Source organism: Pagrus major, chromosome 2 (genome assembly GCF_040436345.1).
Source record: "Pagrus major chromosome 2, Pma_NU_1.0".
NCBI classification, from domain to species: Eukaryota; Metazoa; Chordata; class Actinopteri; order Spariformes; family Sparidae; genus Pagrus; species Pagrus major.
The window spans coordinates 34,845,547-34,859,510 of NC_133216.1; the positions used below are offsets into that span (position 1 = coordinate 34,845,547).

The window sequence follows — 13,964 nt, forward strand, 5'->3', positions numbered from 1 at the left end:
TTCATCACAGGAAGATACTACGGGGACAATATCAGAAGGTTACTGAATTTTATGACACATCCAAAAGCCAAAGAGGAGGAAGCAATGATATTATCCCTAGACGCCCAGAAGGCATTCGATCGCGTATCCTGGCAATACCTATTTCAAACACTGAAACGATTTCAATTCGGCCTCAATTTCATAAAGTGGATACAAATTCTATATTCCAATCCACAAGCTGCCATTAAAGTGAATAGATTCCTATCAGATCGATTTGCCCTAGAACATGGCTGCAGACAGGGTTACTCCTTATCACCCTTACTGTTTGATATAAGTATTGAACCACTAGCACAGCTTATCAGAGACGACAATAACAAATGGACTGACAATAAATGGAGAACAACATAAATTATCATTGTATGCGGATGATGTGCTTTTATATCTTGTTGAACCTGCAACAACGACTCCATACTTAAAGGACCTTATTTCCACATTCGGGTATTTCTCAGGCTACAAGGTTAACGTAGCCAAGACAATGGCCATGGACATGGGTAACAGAATTCCTCAGGTGGTCAAACTCCAGAGTGGGTTCAAATGGCCCACAGATGGCATCAAATACCTTGGCATCTAAATTCCCCCATCGCTAGACAGTCTGTATGATGTAACTTACAAAAGCATAATTCAAAATATAAGTAAGGATTTGGACAGATGGTCAACACTTCCCTTATCTCTGTCAGGTCGCATTGAGAGTGTGCGAATGAAAGTGTTGCATCTATCCATTTCAGATGTTACCTTTAGGTATTCCTAAATCCACATTTGATAAATTAGATTGGCTAATTTCAAAATTTATTTGGCAACGGAGATGGACTAGAATTAGACTAAAAACACTCCAGCTATCTAAAGCATGGAGGGCTCAAACTCCCCAACCTAAGGTATTATTTCTGGGCTGCACAGTTGAAACCCCTAACAGTATGGATGCAAGATTCTACCTGCACATGATGGCTCAACCTTGAAAAAAGTATATGTACATGGCCCTTGCAGACTCTGCCTTTCTTAGATATCCCCTTAAGAGAAACCCAAATGAGTGAATGGACTAGGACAACACTGAAAATAAAACTATCATTCGGGTTATCAAAAGCAATTTCGGGACTAACAAATATTGGATTTATAAATGATTTTGTACCCTCTCGTTTAGATGCAGGCTTCAGAAAATGTTCAGAGCATGGCCTCACTAATCTACATCAACTCCTTGAGAGTGGCAGCCTCAAATCATTTGAACAGTTAAGAAAGGAATTCACACTTCCTTATACAGACTTCTTCAGGTACTTAGGGAACTTTTTAACAAAACAAGTCAAAGCATTTTCATACAAACACTGTCACAGGAATGATGACTAAGACAGAGTTACTTCACAAGCACACATTCCTTGGTATCAGTGTCTCAGGCGAAGCAGTTGGAAAGAACTATGGGTGATGGAAGAAAGCTGCATGAAATTCATCATGGCTGCAATGTATGCAGTGTTACCTCCTCCTGAAAACTTGAGTGTCTGACTCTAGTGTTTAAGCATAGCTATACCATATGTCAGTCTGACTGTGAAAAAGGTAAATGATAATTGGTTATCCCAAATCCTGAGTTAGTCACTTAAGATCAGACAGTTTGAATATGACTGACATTTTAGCCTTAGAATGAATAACAGTTGTCACCAACCTGTGCAGTGACCACATCCTTCTGTTCTGCTGCTTCTTTGTGTCAGGGAGTGTTCTGTTAAAAACAGTTAAAACAAAAGGTAAGACCACTTGTGCAAAATGGAACCCTGTTTCGACCACTAGTAGCACCATGGAGTAATTTTTTTGGATGTTCATTGTCAGCTGGGTAGTCCGTTCATCCAGTGGACAAGGTAAAGATAAACATGGGCGGCTGTGGCTCAAGGGTAGAGCCAGCATCTTGTTATCGGAAGGTTGCTTGTTCAATTCCCCTAGTCTGCATGTTGAAGTGTCCTTGGGCAAAATACTGCACCCCAAACTGCTCCTGATGTGCTGGTCGGCAACTTGCATGGCAGCCAACACCATCAGTGCATGAATGTATGTACAAATTACTGTAAGTCGCTTTGGACAAAAAATGTCTGCTAAATTCCCTAAATGTAAACAAAAACTGTATCTGTAGGGAGGTTGATATGGATAATAATGGTTATCGAGTAAATGTTGGTATACTTACAACACTCTGTATTTCAGTGTCTCTTAACAAAGACAGAAACAGCCTTTTTCCCCCTGTGGATCACAAATACCTGGAAGTTACTTTGTATTATCAGAATGTGATCCATTTGGTCCAATAATAGAAAAAAGAGCCATATCAGTAAATTAGGATATCTTGTGTCATGTACAGTGCTGCCCCCTTACAGATTTATTTTGTTTTTGCTTTTGTGTCACACTTAAATGTTTCAGATCATCAAACAAATTTTAATATCAGACAAAGATAACCTGAGTAAATACAAAAAGCAACTTTTATATGATGATTTCATTTATTAAGTTAAAAAAGCTATCCAAACCAACCTGGCCCTATGTGAAAAAGTAATTGCCCCCCCCCCTTGTTAAATCATGAGTTAACTATGATTAACCACATTTTTTGGAAAGCTGAGTTCAATTTCACTAGCTCCACCCAAGCCTAATTACTGCCAGACCTGTAGAATCAAGAAATCACTTAAATAGAACCTGTCTGACAACATGAAGTAAGCTAAAAGATCTCAAAAAGCAACACATCATGCCCCGATCCAAAGAACAGATGAGAAACACAGTCATTGACATCTATCAGTCTGGAAAGGGTTACAAAGCCATTTCTAAGGCTTTGGGACTCCAGCGAACCATAGTGAGAGCCATTATTCACAAATGGAGAAAACATGGAACAGTGGTGAACCTTCCCAGGAGTGGCCGGCCTACCAAAATTACTCCAAGAGCGCAATGACAACTCATCCAGGAGGTCGCAAAAGAACCCAGAACAACATATAAACCATTGCAGGCCTCACTTGCTTCAGTTAAGGTCAGTGTTCATGATTCAACAATAAGAAAGAGACTGGGCAAAAATGGCATCCATGGGAGAGTTCCAAGGCGAAAACCACTACTGACAAAAAAGAACACAAAGGCCCGTCTCACATTTGCCATAAAACATCTTTATGATCCCCCAGACTTTTGGGAAAATATTCTGTGGACAGACGAGACAAAAGTGGAACTTTTTGGAAGGTGTGTGTCCCGTTACATCTGCCGTAAAACTAACACAGCATTTCAGAAAAAGAACATCATACCGACAGTCAAACATGGTGGTGGTAGCGTGATGGTCTGAAGCTGCTTTGCTGCTTCAGGACCTGGACGACTTGCTGTAATTGATGGAACCATGAATTCTGCTTGCTACCAGAAAATCCTGAAGGAGAATGCCCGGCCATCAGTTATGCTCAAGCGCATTTGGGTTATGCAGCAGGACAATGATCCGAAGCACACCAGTAAGTCCACCTCTGAATTGTTCAAAAAAAACAAAATGAAGGTTTTAGAGTGGCCTAGTCAAAGTCTGGACTTAAATCCGATTGAGATGCTGTGGCATGACCTTAAACAGGCCATTCATGCTTAAAACCCCTCCAATGTGGCTGAATTAAAACAATTCTGCAAAGAAGACTAGAGCCAAAATTCCTCCACAGCGCTGTGAAAGACTCATTGCCAGTTATCGCAAACGCTTGATTGCAGTGGTTGCCGCCAAGGGTGGCACTATCAGTTATTAGGTTTAGGGGGCAATTACTTTTTCACATTGTATTTTCTCAGGTTATCTTTGTCTGATATTACAATTTGTTTGATGATCTGAAACATGTAAGTGTGACAAAAAAGCAAAAACAAAAGAAATCTGTAAGGGGGCAAATACTTTTTACCAGCACTGTATGTGTTTGGGGAGCCAAAAGGAAGCCAGCAAGCTTTGCCAGAGATAGACTCAAGTACGCATGGAGGCTGAAAAACTCCTTTGATGTGTACCCAGTTAGCAACTTATCTAATAGGGTACCATCTTAAAATGTGGCATTCAATTTCCTGAATACATCCATGATGATTTCTATATGTGAATATAGATAGCTACCCTCAGGATAAATTTTACACTTTAGTCTTGCAATTGCTGTGACTCTAATTAGTCTAGGTGATATTGCTTTAAAATGACATAGCAACATTATTGGACTACAATACATATCTCTGTATTTTTAAACTTAATAGTGAGAAATGCTCAAAGTGACACCTTCACAATGCTTGTTTAGTCCAACCAACACAACAAACCTCAAACACAAATAAATTAACATTAAAAAAGTAACCAAAAGAAAAAGGGCAGCAAATCCTCACATTTGTGAAGCAGGAACAATAAATATGTTTTTTAATGAAAACTGACAATTATTGAAATTGTTGTGATTTCAACTGGAAAAACCACGTGACCTGTTTTGACCCTGCCACTCAAAGAATTGGAATCGAGAATTGTTTAACTGCAATTGATCAACAGAATCTGAATCTGAATCATTAAAATCCAAATGATCCTCGGCCCTACTCAAAAGCACTGAAAAAATAAGACATAAAATTGAATATCACAACATTTTAACCAAATATCTTATTGGTTATTGATATTGGGAAGATACTTTAAGGATGACTATTGTGATTTCACAAAATATGAACACATGACATTTTTGCTAAATAATCATCAGTTAAGGCAATTAACAGAACAAGTAGAACAGTCTGGTAAGTTAAAAAGCATTATAGCATTTACATTAAAGCATTTACTGTAATGCAGCCTTTAAAACCAGGAATAGACAACACTATCATGATACAACTAAATATAAGATGATATACCGGCTAGTCTCATATCATGATAACAATATTGTGTACAATATATTGGTTTATTGTCCAAACCCTGTTCTACCAACAGCAAAATCTTTATATTTTTGTTTGTGCTCATATTAGCCATGATGCTGCTTCCTGTGACGCCTCCTGGGATTTCCGTGAGATCGAAAGTTGTTGTTTACTGTGTCTCTCTCCTTGTCTATCTGTCTTAGCGGTTCTTAGTGTCTCAGAGTCTTTCATAGTCCCACTGGTTTTTTAACTTAACTTTAATCTTCTGTTGCTGGGTAGTCTGTTGCTGCCCGGTTAGCTTTTCCTCAACCTAGCCTAACTTACTGGTTTTACCTTTCACCGCTGTTAACACAGCCTTGATAAACAAGTGTTACGATGGTTTGTGTTGACTGTTCTGCAGTTGCTGATAGGGTGTCTCCATTGGATAAACGCGTCCGTGAGTTAGAGCAGCTTCTCTTAGTTAGAAACACGGGCCTGCAGATAGTGTTAGCCCCGGGCCTGATAGCAGGCCTTAGCATTGGCTCAGTCTCATCAGCAGCTGGTGTGGTGTTGGGGAGAGGGCACAAGAGCAAGTCACCGGTTGTGTGGGCTGGTCAGCAGTCACCCCTCCTGACTGCTAACTTTCTGTCCGTGCTTAGTCCTGCTGGCTCCCACTGACAGGGCTAAACTTCACACGCTAGTGATAAGAGACTCCATTACCCGCAACGTTACGTCAACGTCGCCAGCCACTGTTTGCTGTTTACCTGGAGCCAGAGCTTCCGACACAGAGGCTAATCTTAGGGTGCTGGCATCACACAGGGAGAAACAAGGAACCCAGGCACACAGCACCACAAGCTACAGCAACATTGTGATTCATGCTTGCACAGACAATATCCGTCTGAAGCAGTCTGACATCACAAAAGATAGCTCAGCCAGGTCTTTTCAGGCTGCTAGAAAGATGTGTCGGCATCGATTTATTGTCTCTGGTTCTTTACCCCATCAGGGTAATGATGAGACATACATTAGGCTTACTTGCTGTGCATCACTGTAGGGAGCAGGGATACAAGTTTGTGGATAACTGGCCCTCTTTCTGGGGTCACCCCCACCTGCTGAGAGTGGCCGGCCTTTATCCTACTGGAGTCGGTGCTGCTGTTTATCTAACATAGACAGTGTTTGAAGCAGGTTTGACACTGAGCCTGCTAGTGATGGAGTTAATGCTGGTGTGGAGTCTGCTAGCCCAGTTAATAATGCTAGTCAGGGAAATAGTGCAGAATACCAGAGTGATAGCTTAGTTTACAACATTGAGGCTGTCACCTTCCCTCGCCACTCGTTCTCTGAATCATTCTCTAAATGTGTAAATCACGATAACCTAATTTTGATATCCACCACTTACAGTGGGGAAATGTTTCAGCAAGCACCTTATACAATCTTACATAATAAAATACCAAAGTTAATCACTACTGCATCCCGTTACCCCTACCTGCATAGGCCAATAACATACTATTACTAAAAGGTACCTTATTCCAGTTAACACATTATCTACTGTAAGCTCCATTGAACGGCCTGTCACCGGAAGCTGCCACTCCAATGAGCTTAAAATCCTCAAATTTGGCTTCATTAATATTAGATCACTGTCCACTAAAACCTTACTGATTAATGATTGCTGAGTATAAGCTGGACATGATTGGCCTATGTGAAACATGGCTGAAACCAAATATTTTTCTGCCATTTAACTAAGCCTCCCCTCCTGACTATAACTACGCCCATGTTGCTTGGGCCTCTAAATAGGGTGGAGGGGTTGCTCTAATCTATAAATGAGGCTCTGGTTTTAAAACCATCTTCATCAAGTAGTAATGGCCTTGTCCAGGGAACTGGCTGTCACCTGGTGGTAACCTATATACCTCCAGGGCCTTACTCCTAATTCTTAGAAGAATTTGGAAGAATTTATTGCAGATCTTGTTACTCGTTCAGATAAGATCTTAATTATTAGGGATTTTAATATCCACTTAAAAAGCCTTCTGACCCTCTAAGTAAAGCTTTTCTGGCACTTCTTGATATTTCTGGCTTCATTCATCTTGTTCATGAACCTACTCATTCCAGTGGTAACACTCTGGACTTGATCCTCTCCCATGGATTAGATTCATCAGTCCTGAATGTCGCTTCTGTCTCTTCTGCCTGTCCTTGTAATGGTGACACAAATGTTTTTACTTCTCGTCATATCAGCCTGGCAATCATAGTGACACTCAGTGAAAAATTGCCTGGGTCTTGGCTCCTTTTGCAACAGTAGCCCTTTTGACACAGAGACTCCGCATTATCTCCACATTTGTTTGTTCACACAGAACGTTTGAAAGTTTGAACTTTTCTTTTTTTTTTTGGCAAGGAAGACAAGCCTGTCTACTACCTCTGGCTTGAGGCATGCCCTGTTGCGGCTTTGTGGCACATACTTGGGGTTGGAAGTTTTTAGCATGTGGATAAACCCCCGGCTTTTCCACTGTATGTGGGTACCATCTTCCATCATCATCACCATCATCTTTAGCGATATGCAACATAACTGCATCCATAAAAGCTGCCCACTGGGCCCAGTTCTTGTCATACAGAATACAATGAGAAAATGATTCCGCTCGTGTTGGCTGCTTTTAAGCAAGTGTTTATTGGCTGCCGTGGTCTTGTGCATCTCGTATTGAACAACATTTGTCCCACTCTGATGCATGCTTCTGTTTGAGATGCTGAAATAAACTGGTTGGTGCTGCCTTTAGTTGCAACAGCCTTTAAACAAACTTTGCAGTGGACCGTGGTTTGTTCGAGGTCTGACGCCACAAAACCAAACCAGTTCCAAACTACTGACAAGACTGTGCCTTTTTTGGGAACAAACTCTTTGCTTGCTGCCATGTTGTTGTGTTTGTCTCTCTGTGGGAATTAAACGTGGGGTGAGGGGGAACCCACTATGAACTACGGGAGCCTATGGGGAGCGGTGGCAGAGGAAGTTAAAGAGAAAACCAATTTTCATTTTTAAAAATCTTCACTGCTTGCAGTTTTAATTATTATTAGGGCCCGAGCAGGGAACCTGCAACTGTGTTATTTCTCAAAGTTCAACTGTCAAGAATCTTGCCGTTACATTTGATCCTACCCTCTCTTTCGAGCAGCACATCAAAGAAATTAACAAGACTGCTCTCTCACTCTCTACAGCTTTCTCCTCCTCCTCCTCCTCCTCTCTTTTCATTCAGGCTCCCTTCTGATGGACCACAGGCCCCTGGGACCATCTACCTCTCCTGGCTCCTGCTGTCTCACATATTGACGGATATGGATCATCATACCCTGGGCTCTGCTGGGTCTTTGCTCTCCTCTGTTTTACTATCTCCTTATATCTGTATTTCTGTCAAATTTGATGATTCTTCACTCTGGTCTTCTCTGTTTTACTGCTAATTACCTTGTGTGGCCTGCCCTCTTCCAGGTTACCACGGTAGAGAGGAGGTCTTGTGGGTCCAGCACCACCTGGTGATGCCTCTGCCTGCTCAGTCGTCTCTTGGATCTACACACTTTACATATATTATAATTTGTATCAGATATTCTGCCAGTGCAATTTGTAAACTGTGAATTTGTTGTTCTGTTCTGTACATGCAACATCTAATGCATGTCTGTCTGCCCCCCCATCTCAAATATTTCCTCAATATTTGTGAAGTTTTTCCTCACTCGAATCGAGGATCTAAGGACAGAGGATGTTGTTCACTGTACAGATTATAAAGCCCACTGAGGCAATGTAATTATATTGTTTGATACATGAAACAGCATCTAAATAGGGACTTTAGCTTAGTCTCTCTGAAAGGGTGACATCTAATTGTCAATCATAACTCTTAATTGAACTGCTGTATTTAAACCAGTGTGACAAATCACATTATAGCCACATGCTAGCCAACTAATCTTCGTTTTCTAGAATCTAGTTTTCAAGTACTACTCTGATCCATTGCGGACTGTAAACGAATGGGCATATAGCCAAATAAAGCCATAGTAGCTATATTGCTATTTTACAGCAATCAGCCAAAGTAACTTTAACGTGCCATCTAGCGTCACATACAGTGTCGTCACAAAGTTAGAAGTAGCGTTATCTCAGATAAAATACTTGCAAACTAAAAATAAAATGCCATGTCACTGAAAATAAAACTACAGTTGCTTACCAAAGTCTTCCAGCGTCCTTGTCTCCGGTCGCTGTGTCCATAAATTGAGGTTAACTTACTGACTTTAATTCATTCTGTTTTCCCTTCTTCGCTGAGTCGCTGACAGCTAAATTTTATGTTCATGTTGTGTTCCGCTTGCGAGCTTCTTCTTCTTTGGTTGTATGACGGGTTGCAACTATGACTTTTACGGTGCATACCGCCATCTACTGCACCGGAATATGTAGCATGGGGATATATGGCAATACTTTACACCATAGAGTAGATTAAATAACTACATAAATTAAAACAGAAAAGCTCTCATTTTTCTGTAATGGAATGAGGAGAACACATACTCAAGGGCGTAGAATTGGGTCGGGACGTTAGGGACACGTCCCTACCAATATTCAGCCGCTACTGTGTAGTCACTATCAATACAACTGCTGTTCGTAGTGTTTAGTCAATGATTATGGCACACAAAGGGTTAAATGTCGGTCTCTGCTAGAAGTCCCGCCTCTAACCTAAATACCGCTCCCTGATCGGCTGCCGGTTTCTCGCTAACTTACATGTGATTGGCTGTCCCCACTGTCACTCCTTCTGCTTGTAATACTACAACCTGCTAGTTGGACCGGACGAGAGGCAGTGCATGTTATCTGCAACTGCGAGTGTAAGTTGTCAACATGTTCGGCATTTGTTCTTCCTGGGTCACGTCAGCTAGATGGATTTTAATATCAGTGGCGTCATTTACATTTGTGTTTGTGTCTGTTTGCGTGCGTGCGTGTACGTGTGTGCAAGCGTGTGTGCTGTATAGGATTTGAAGGATGTCAAAGAAATGAAAACTGGATATAAGAGACTTCTTTAGAAGTCAAACTGTAAGTTACTTCAAGGGTGTATAGGCAGAGGCTCTTCAATACAGATATTGAATAAAAGAGAATATTTAATGCCAAAGAGATACACTTTTTTAAAGTTATTTTTAATTCTTATTTTCATGTATTTGTGTAGAAGAGAACAACGGTTTAAAAGCACAAATAAAGAAAATTTGTGGTGGAAATACAATAAAACCTCAGATTCTAGATGATCATGTGATTTTATAATCATAAAATATAATTAATTAATATTAAGTAATCTTAATATTTAGTAAAAGCCTTTTTTGCTCAATGCTGTACCATCAAGCTCTATGATCATTGTATCCCTAATGTATCTGTTCATGTCATGCATCAACATATTTTTGTAAGGTGACAGACAGCAGAGAGGCTGGAGGAGATGGAGGAAGAGAGGCAGGAGGAGGTAGAGAAGGAGAGGCTGGAGGAGATGGAGGAGGAGAGGCCAGAGAAGGTAGAGGAAGAGAGGCAGGAGGAGGTAGAGAAGGAGAAGCTGGAGGAGATGAAGGAAGAGAGGCAGGAGGAGGTAGAGAAGGAGAGGCTGGAGGAGATAGAGGAGGAGAAGCTGAAAGAGAGGCTGGAAATTCACAGGTGAGGTTAAATAATGATGGGTATGTTAGTCATGAGATTCAGCACTGTGACAAATGTTAGTGTGATGATGATCTGAATAGCAACGCTTCACCCATGTGGCTTTAAAATCAGAGCTTTATATCAAGTCTGGTGTTCTAAGAGGCCTCATCATGTATTACTGTGTATGTGTTTACAGTAGTTGCTATACAGTTGTCAAATGTATATTGTGGTTTATTCCTAAGGAAACTGATCCACCTGGAGAGAGCAGCAGGGAGAGCAGCAGAGAGAGCAGCAGAGAGAGCAGCAGGGAGAGCGGCAGGGAGAGCAGCAGAGAGAGCAGCAGGGAGAGCAGCAGGGAGAGAGGCAGGGAGAGCAGCAGGGAGAGCAGCAGAGAGAGCAGCAGGGAGAGCAGCAGAGAGAGCGGCAGAGAGAGCGGCAGGGAGAGCAGCAGGGAGAGCAGCAGGGATAGAGGCAGGGAGAGCGGCAGTAATCAGGAGGATATTCGAGCACTTTTGTGTCCCCACCAATCTTAAAATCAAACCTACTCCCTTGCACATACTACTTTGTCACAAAAAACATTCACGAAGTTTTGTTCAATAAAGTTGAAGTTATTATAGGTCTCCTATTTTGACTTCCCTTCCTATCGGGCCTGGTTCTAGGCATGGGTACGGGGGGGCAATGCCCCCCCAAATGCTTCGACCGAACCCGCTTCATTCCGAAAATCAAAAAAAAAAAAAGTATTTCAAATATATTATATTGTAATTTATTCCCATAAATGCGGCTCAGAGTAATCAGAGTCCACGACTCTTCTGCCAACAGAGTCGGGGTCTCTCTCTCTCTCTTGCGCCGTGCATACAGTCAGTAGCAGCTTCTCTTGGTTAGCATCACATTAGATACCACGGGCACTCCAGATAGTTTTAGCCACAGGCTTGTTAGTTGTTAGCATGCCTGCTAGCAACTGCTAGTAGTAGCATAGTCCCATCGGCAGCTGCTGCGGAGTTTGTCTCTGTCCCACTCCGCGGCATGGGAAGCCTCACAAGGGCAGGCTACATACCGGTTGTGAAGTGGGTTTCAACTTTCAACCCTTGCTAGCCCCGCTGTTAGTCCTGTTGGCCCGCGAGCCTCCCCCACCCCCGTCGACAGGATTAAACAACACACGTTTGTAATAGGGGACTCCATTACCCGTAAATTCAGGTTAGCGCCGCCGGCCACTGTTTACTTCCTGGGGCCACAGCCTCCGACAGAGGCTAATCTGAGGGTGCTGGTATCAAGCAGGGAGAAACAGGGAACCCAGGCAGGCACACACGACTTTCCGAAGCACGAAAAAGTGGTGCACAATAATATAGCATCAATCAATCAGTCAAGATTTATTTTTATAGCGCTGTTTACAAAATTGCATAAAATTTAAAATTAACAATGCCAATTACATTGTAGCTTCACATTTAAATAGAAAATATTGTAGTGACTGGAGGAGTACCAGTTACGGACAGTGAGGGCTAGGTGGCGCAATGACTCATGGGAGTGTAATGTCAGACACTCATGAGACTGTTATTGTTCAGATATGTTTCGTTTGATTACTTTGTGTACATGTTCTGAGTGTTGTGGTTGTGTCCTGTTATGTTCTAAGGATGTGTGTGTTAAATTAGCATAAATATAAGTTTTACATTGTGCCACCATGGCCGAATATGATATAGCGGGTAATGACGTTCATCAAATGGTTGTTTCAAACGCGTATGTCTAGTGTCAATAAGTCTGTGTAGAACTGAAGGATCTGTCTCGTGAGAGTGTCTTCCTACTAAGCTTGCCACAGTACATTAGTAGGTGGACATAAAGAATTTGTTGGCCACAGACTTTAATTTCTTCGTCAAACCAGAAAAAGAATTCCTATTAGATCTTTGCCGATGGAATTACGGCAAATCGGCGATGCATACGTCTGAGTTGGCATCATAGACTGGTAGGCAGACTAAAAAACATCATCCCTATGGCAGTCAACACAGTAGCAGTTGGTGACCAATCAACATTTCTTACTGCCCCCCCAATCAAGGCGGTCTAGAACCGGGCCTGCTTCCGACTGTACCATGCAGACCCCTCAGGAACTAATAGGGAGGGCAAAGGTCAGAGGTAGGCGTGCCTGTCGCATTACAGGTGGTGTGATGAGGATAGTAGCAGCTACATGCTCGGAGCAGTGTTCTGATACCACAGTGTTGTTTGAGCCCCTTGACTCTGGTTTACCTGCTGGTTTGCTGGCTTCTCCATCTTTGGTCAGGGTGGTTAATGGTACAGCATACATACCCATCGTGAATGTTGGCTCTGTAGAGGTGCTGTTATATCCACGCACTGTTGTCAATACCCTGGAAAAGGTTAATGTTGTAAGCTTACCTGCAGGAATCGCAGAGGTTCCATCCACTGCAGCCACTGCAGCATCCCAGACAGTCTTACCTACAGTGCAGGATCAGATTGAGGGTGTAGAGCTGTCTCCTTTGTCCTCAGAAGAGCAGGATCAGGTGAGGTCTCTCCTTAGGAAATACACTCCTATTTTCTCTGCCCATGACAGTGACTTAGGCTGCACCATACTGATCTCTCATGACATCCCTCTGGTAGATGAGACCCCTGTTAAACAATGCTACAGGCACGTCCCTCCTTCTGATTATGAGGCTGTTAAGGAACACATTAATCAGCTTCTTTCTGCACAGGTGATCAGAGAGAGTTGCAGCCCCTATGCCTCCCTCATTGTGCTAGTAAAAAAAAAGGATGGGAGCCTGGGCATGTGTGTCGATTACCGGCAGCTAAATGGCAAGACCAGGAAAGATGCGTTCCCGCTGCCACGCATTGAGGAGTCATTGGATGCCCTGACAGGTGCACGCTGGTTCTCCACCATGGACCTGGCCAGTGGGTACAACCAGGTTCCGGTCGCTGAGAAGGACCGGCCCAAGACTGCGTTCTGCACTCCATTCGGCCTGTTTGAAAGGAATCGTATGCCATTTGGACTCTGTAACGCTCCCAGTACCTTTTCAAAGATTAATGCAGAGAATCTTTGGTGATCAACAAGGTCAGTCACTGCTTCTATACCTTGATGACATTGTCGTGTTCTCTTCTACTGTACAGCAGCATCTTCAGCGGCTAGAGGTGGTACTGGCTCGGCTGCAGCAGGAGGGACTCAAGGCCAAGCTCTCCAAATGTGCCTTCTTCCAGTCTGAGGTGCGTTATCTGGGCCATGTGATATCTGCCAACGGTGTTGCCACAGACCTATCCAAAATAGAGCCGTGGCCAAGTGGCAGCCCCACCAGACAGTCTCTGAGCTCCGGTCCTTCCTGGGTTTTGTGAGCTATTACCGCCGCTTTGTGGAGGGTTTCGCAAAGCTGGCAGCCCCCCTCCATCGACTGATTGCCGAACTTGGAGGCACCAGGTCCAAACAGAGGTCCCCACAGCTTGCCATTGAGAACTGGACAGAGGAGTGTAGAGCAAGCTTCAAGGCACTCAAGATCAAGCTTACTACCGCCCCAGTGCTCGCCTACGCAGACTTCTCCCGGCCCTTCATCCTTGAGGTCGA

General features: G+C 42.9%; 1 protein-coding gene across 1 annotated transcript in view; it reads right to left on the reverse strand.

Moving 5' to 3' along the window:
- nlrx1 (NLR family member X1) overlaps positions 1 to 8,287 on the reverse strand; it is an 82,089-nt gene extending 73,802 nt beyond the window's left edge. The window contains exons 1-2 of the mRNA XM_073481433.1: positions 8,243 to 8,287; positions 1,685 to 1,738 (exon numbers count right to left, since the gene is read on the reverse strand). Of these exons, the coding sequence (XP_073337534.1) occupies positions 1,685 to 1,701 (17 nt within the window). The 5' untranslated portion in view covers positions 1,702 to 1,738; positions 8,243 to 8,287. The remainder of the gene's footprint in view (positions 1 to 1,684; positions 1,739 to 8,242) is intronic.
- Positions 8,288 to 13,964: the final 5,677 nt, after the last annotated feature.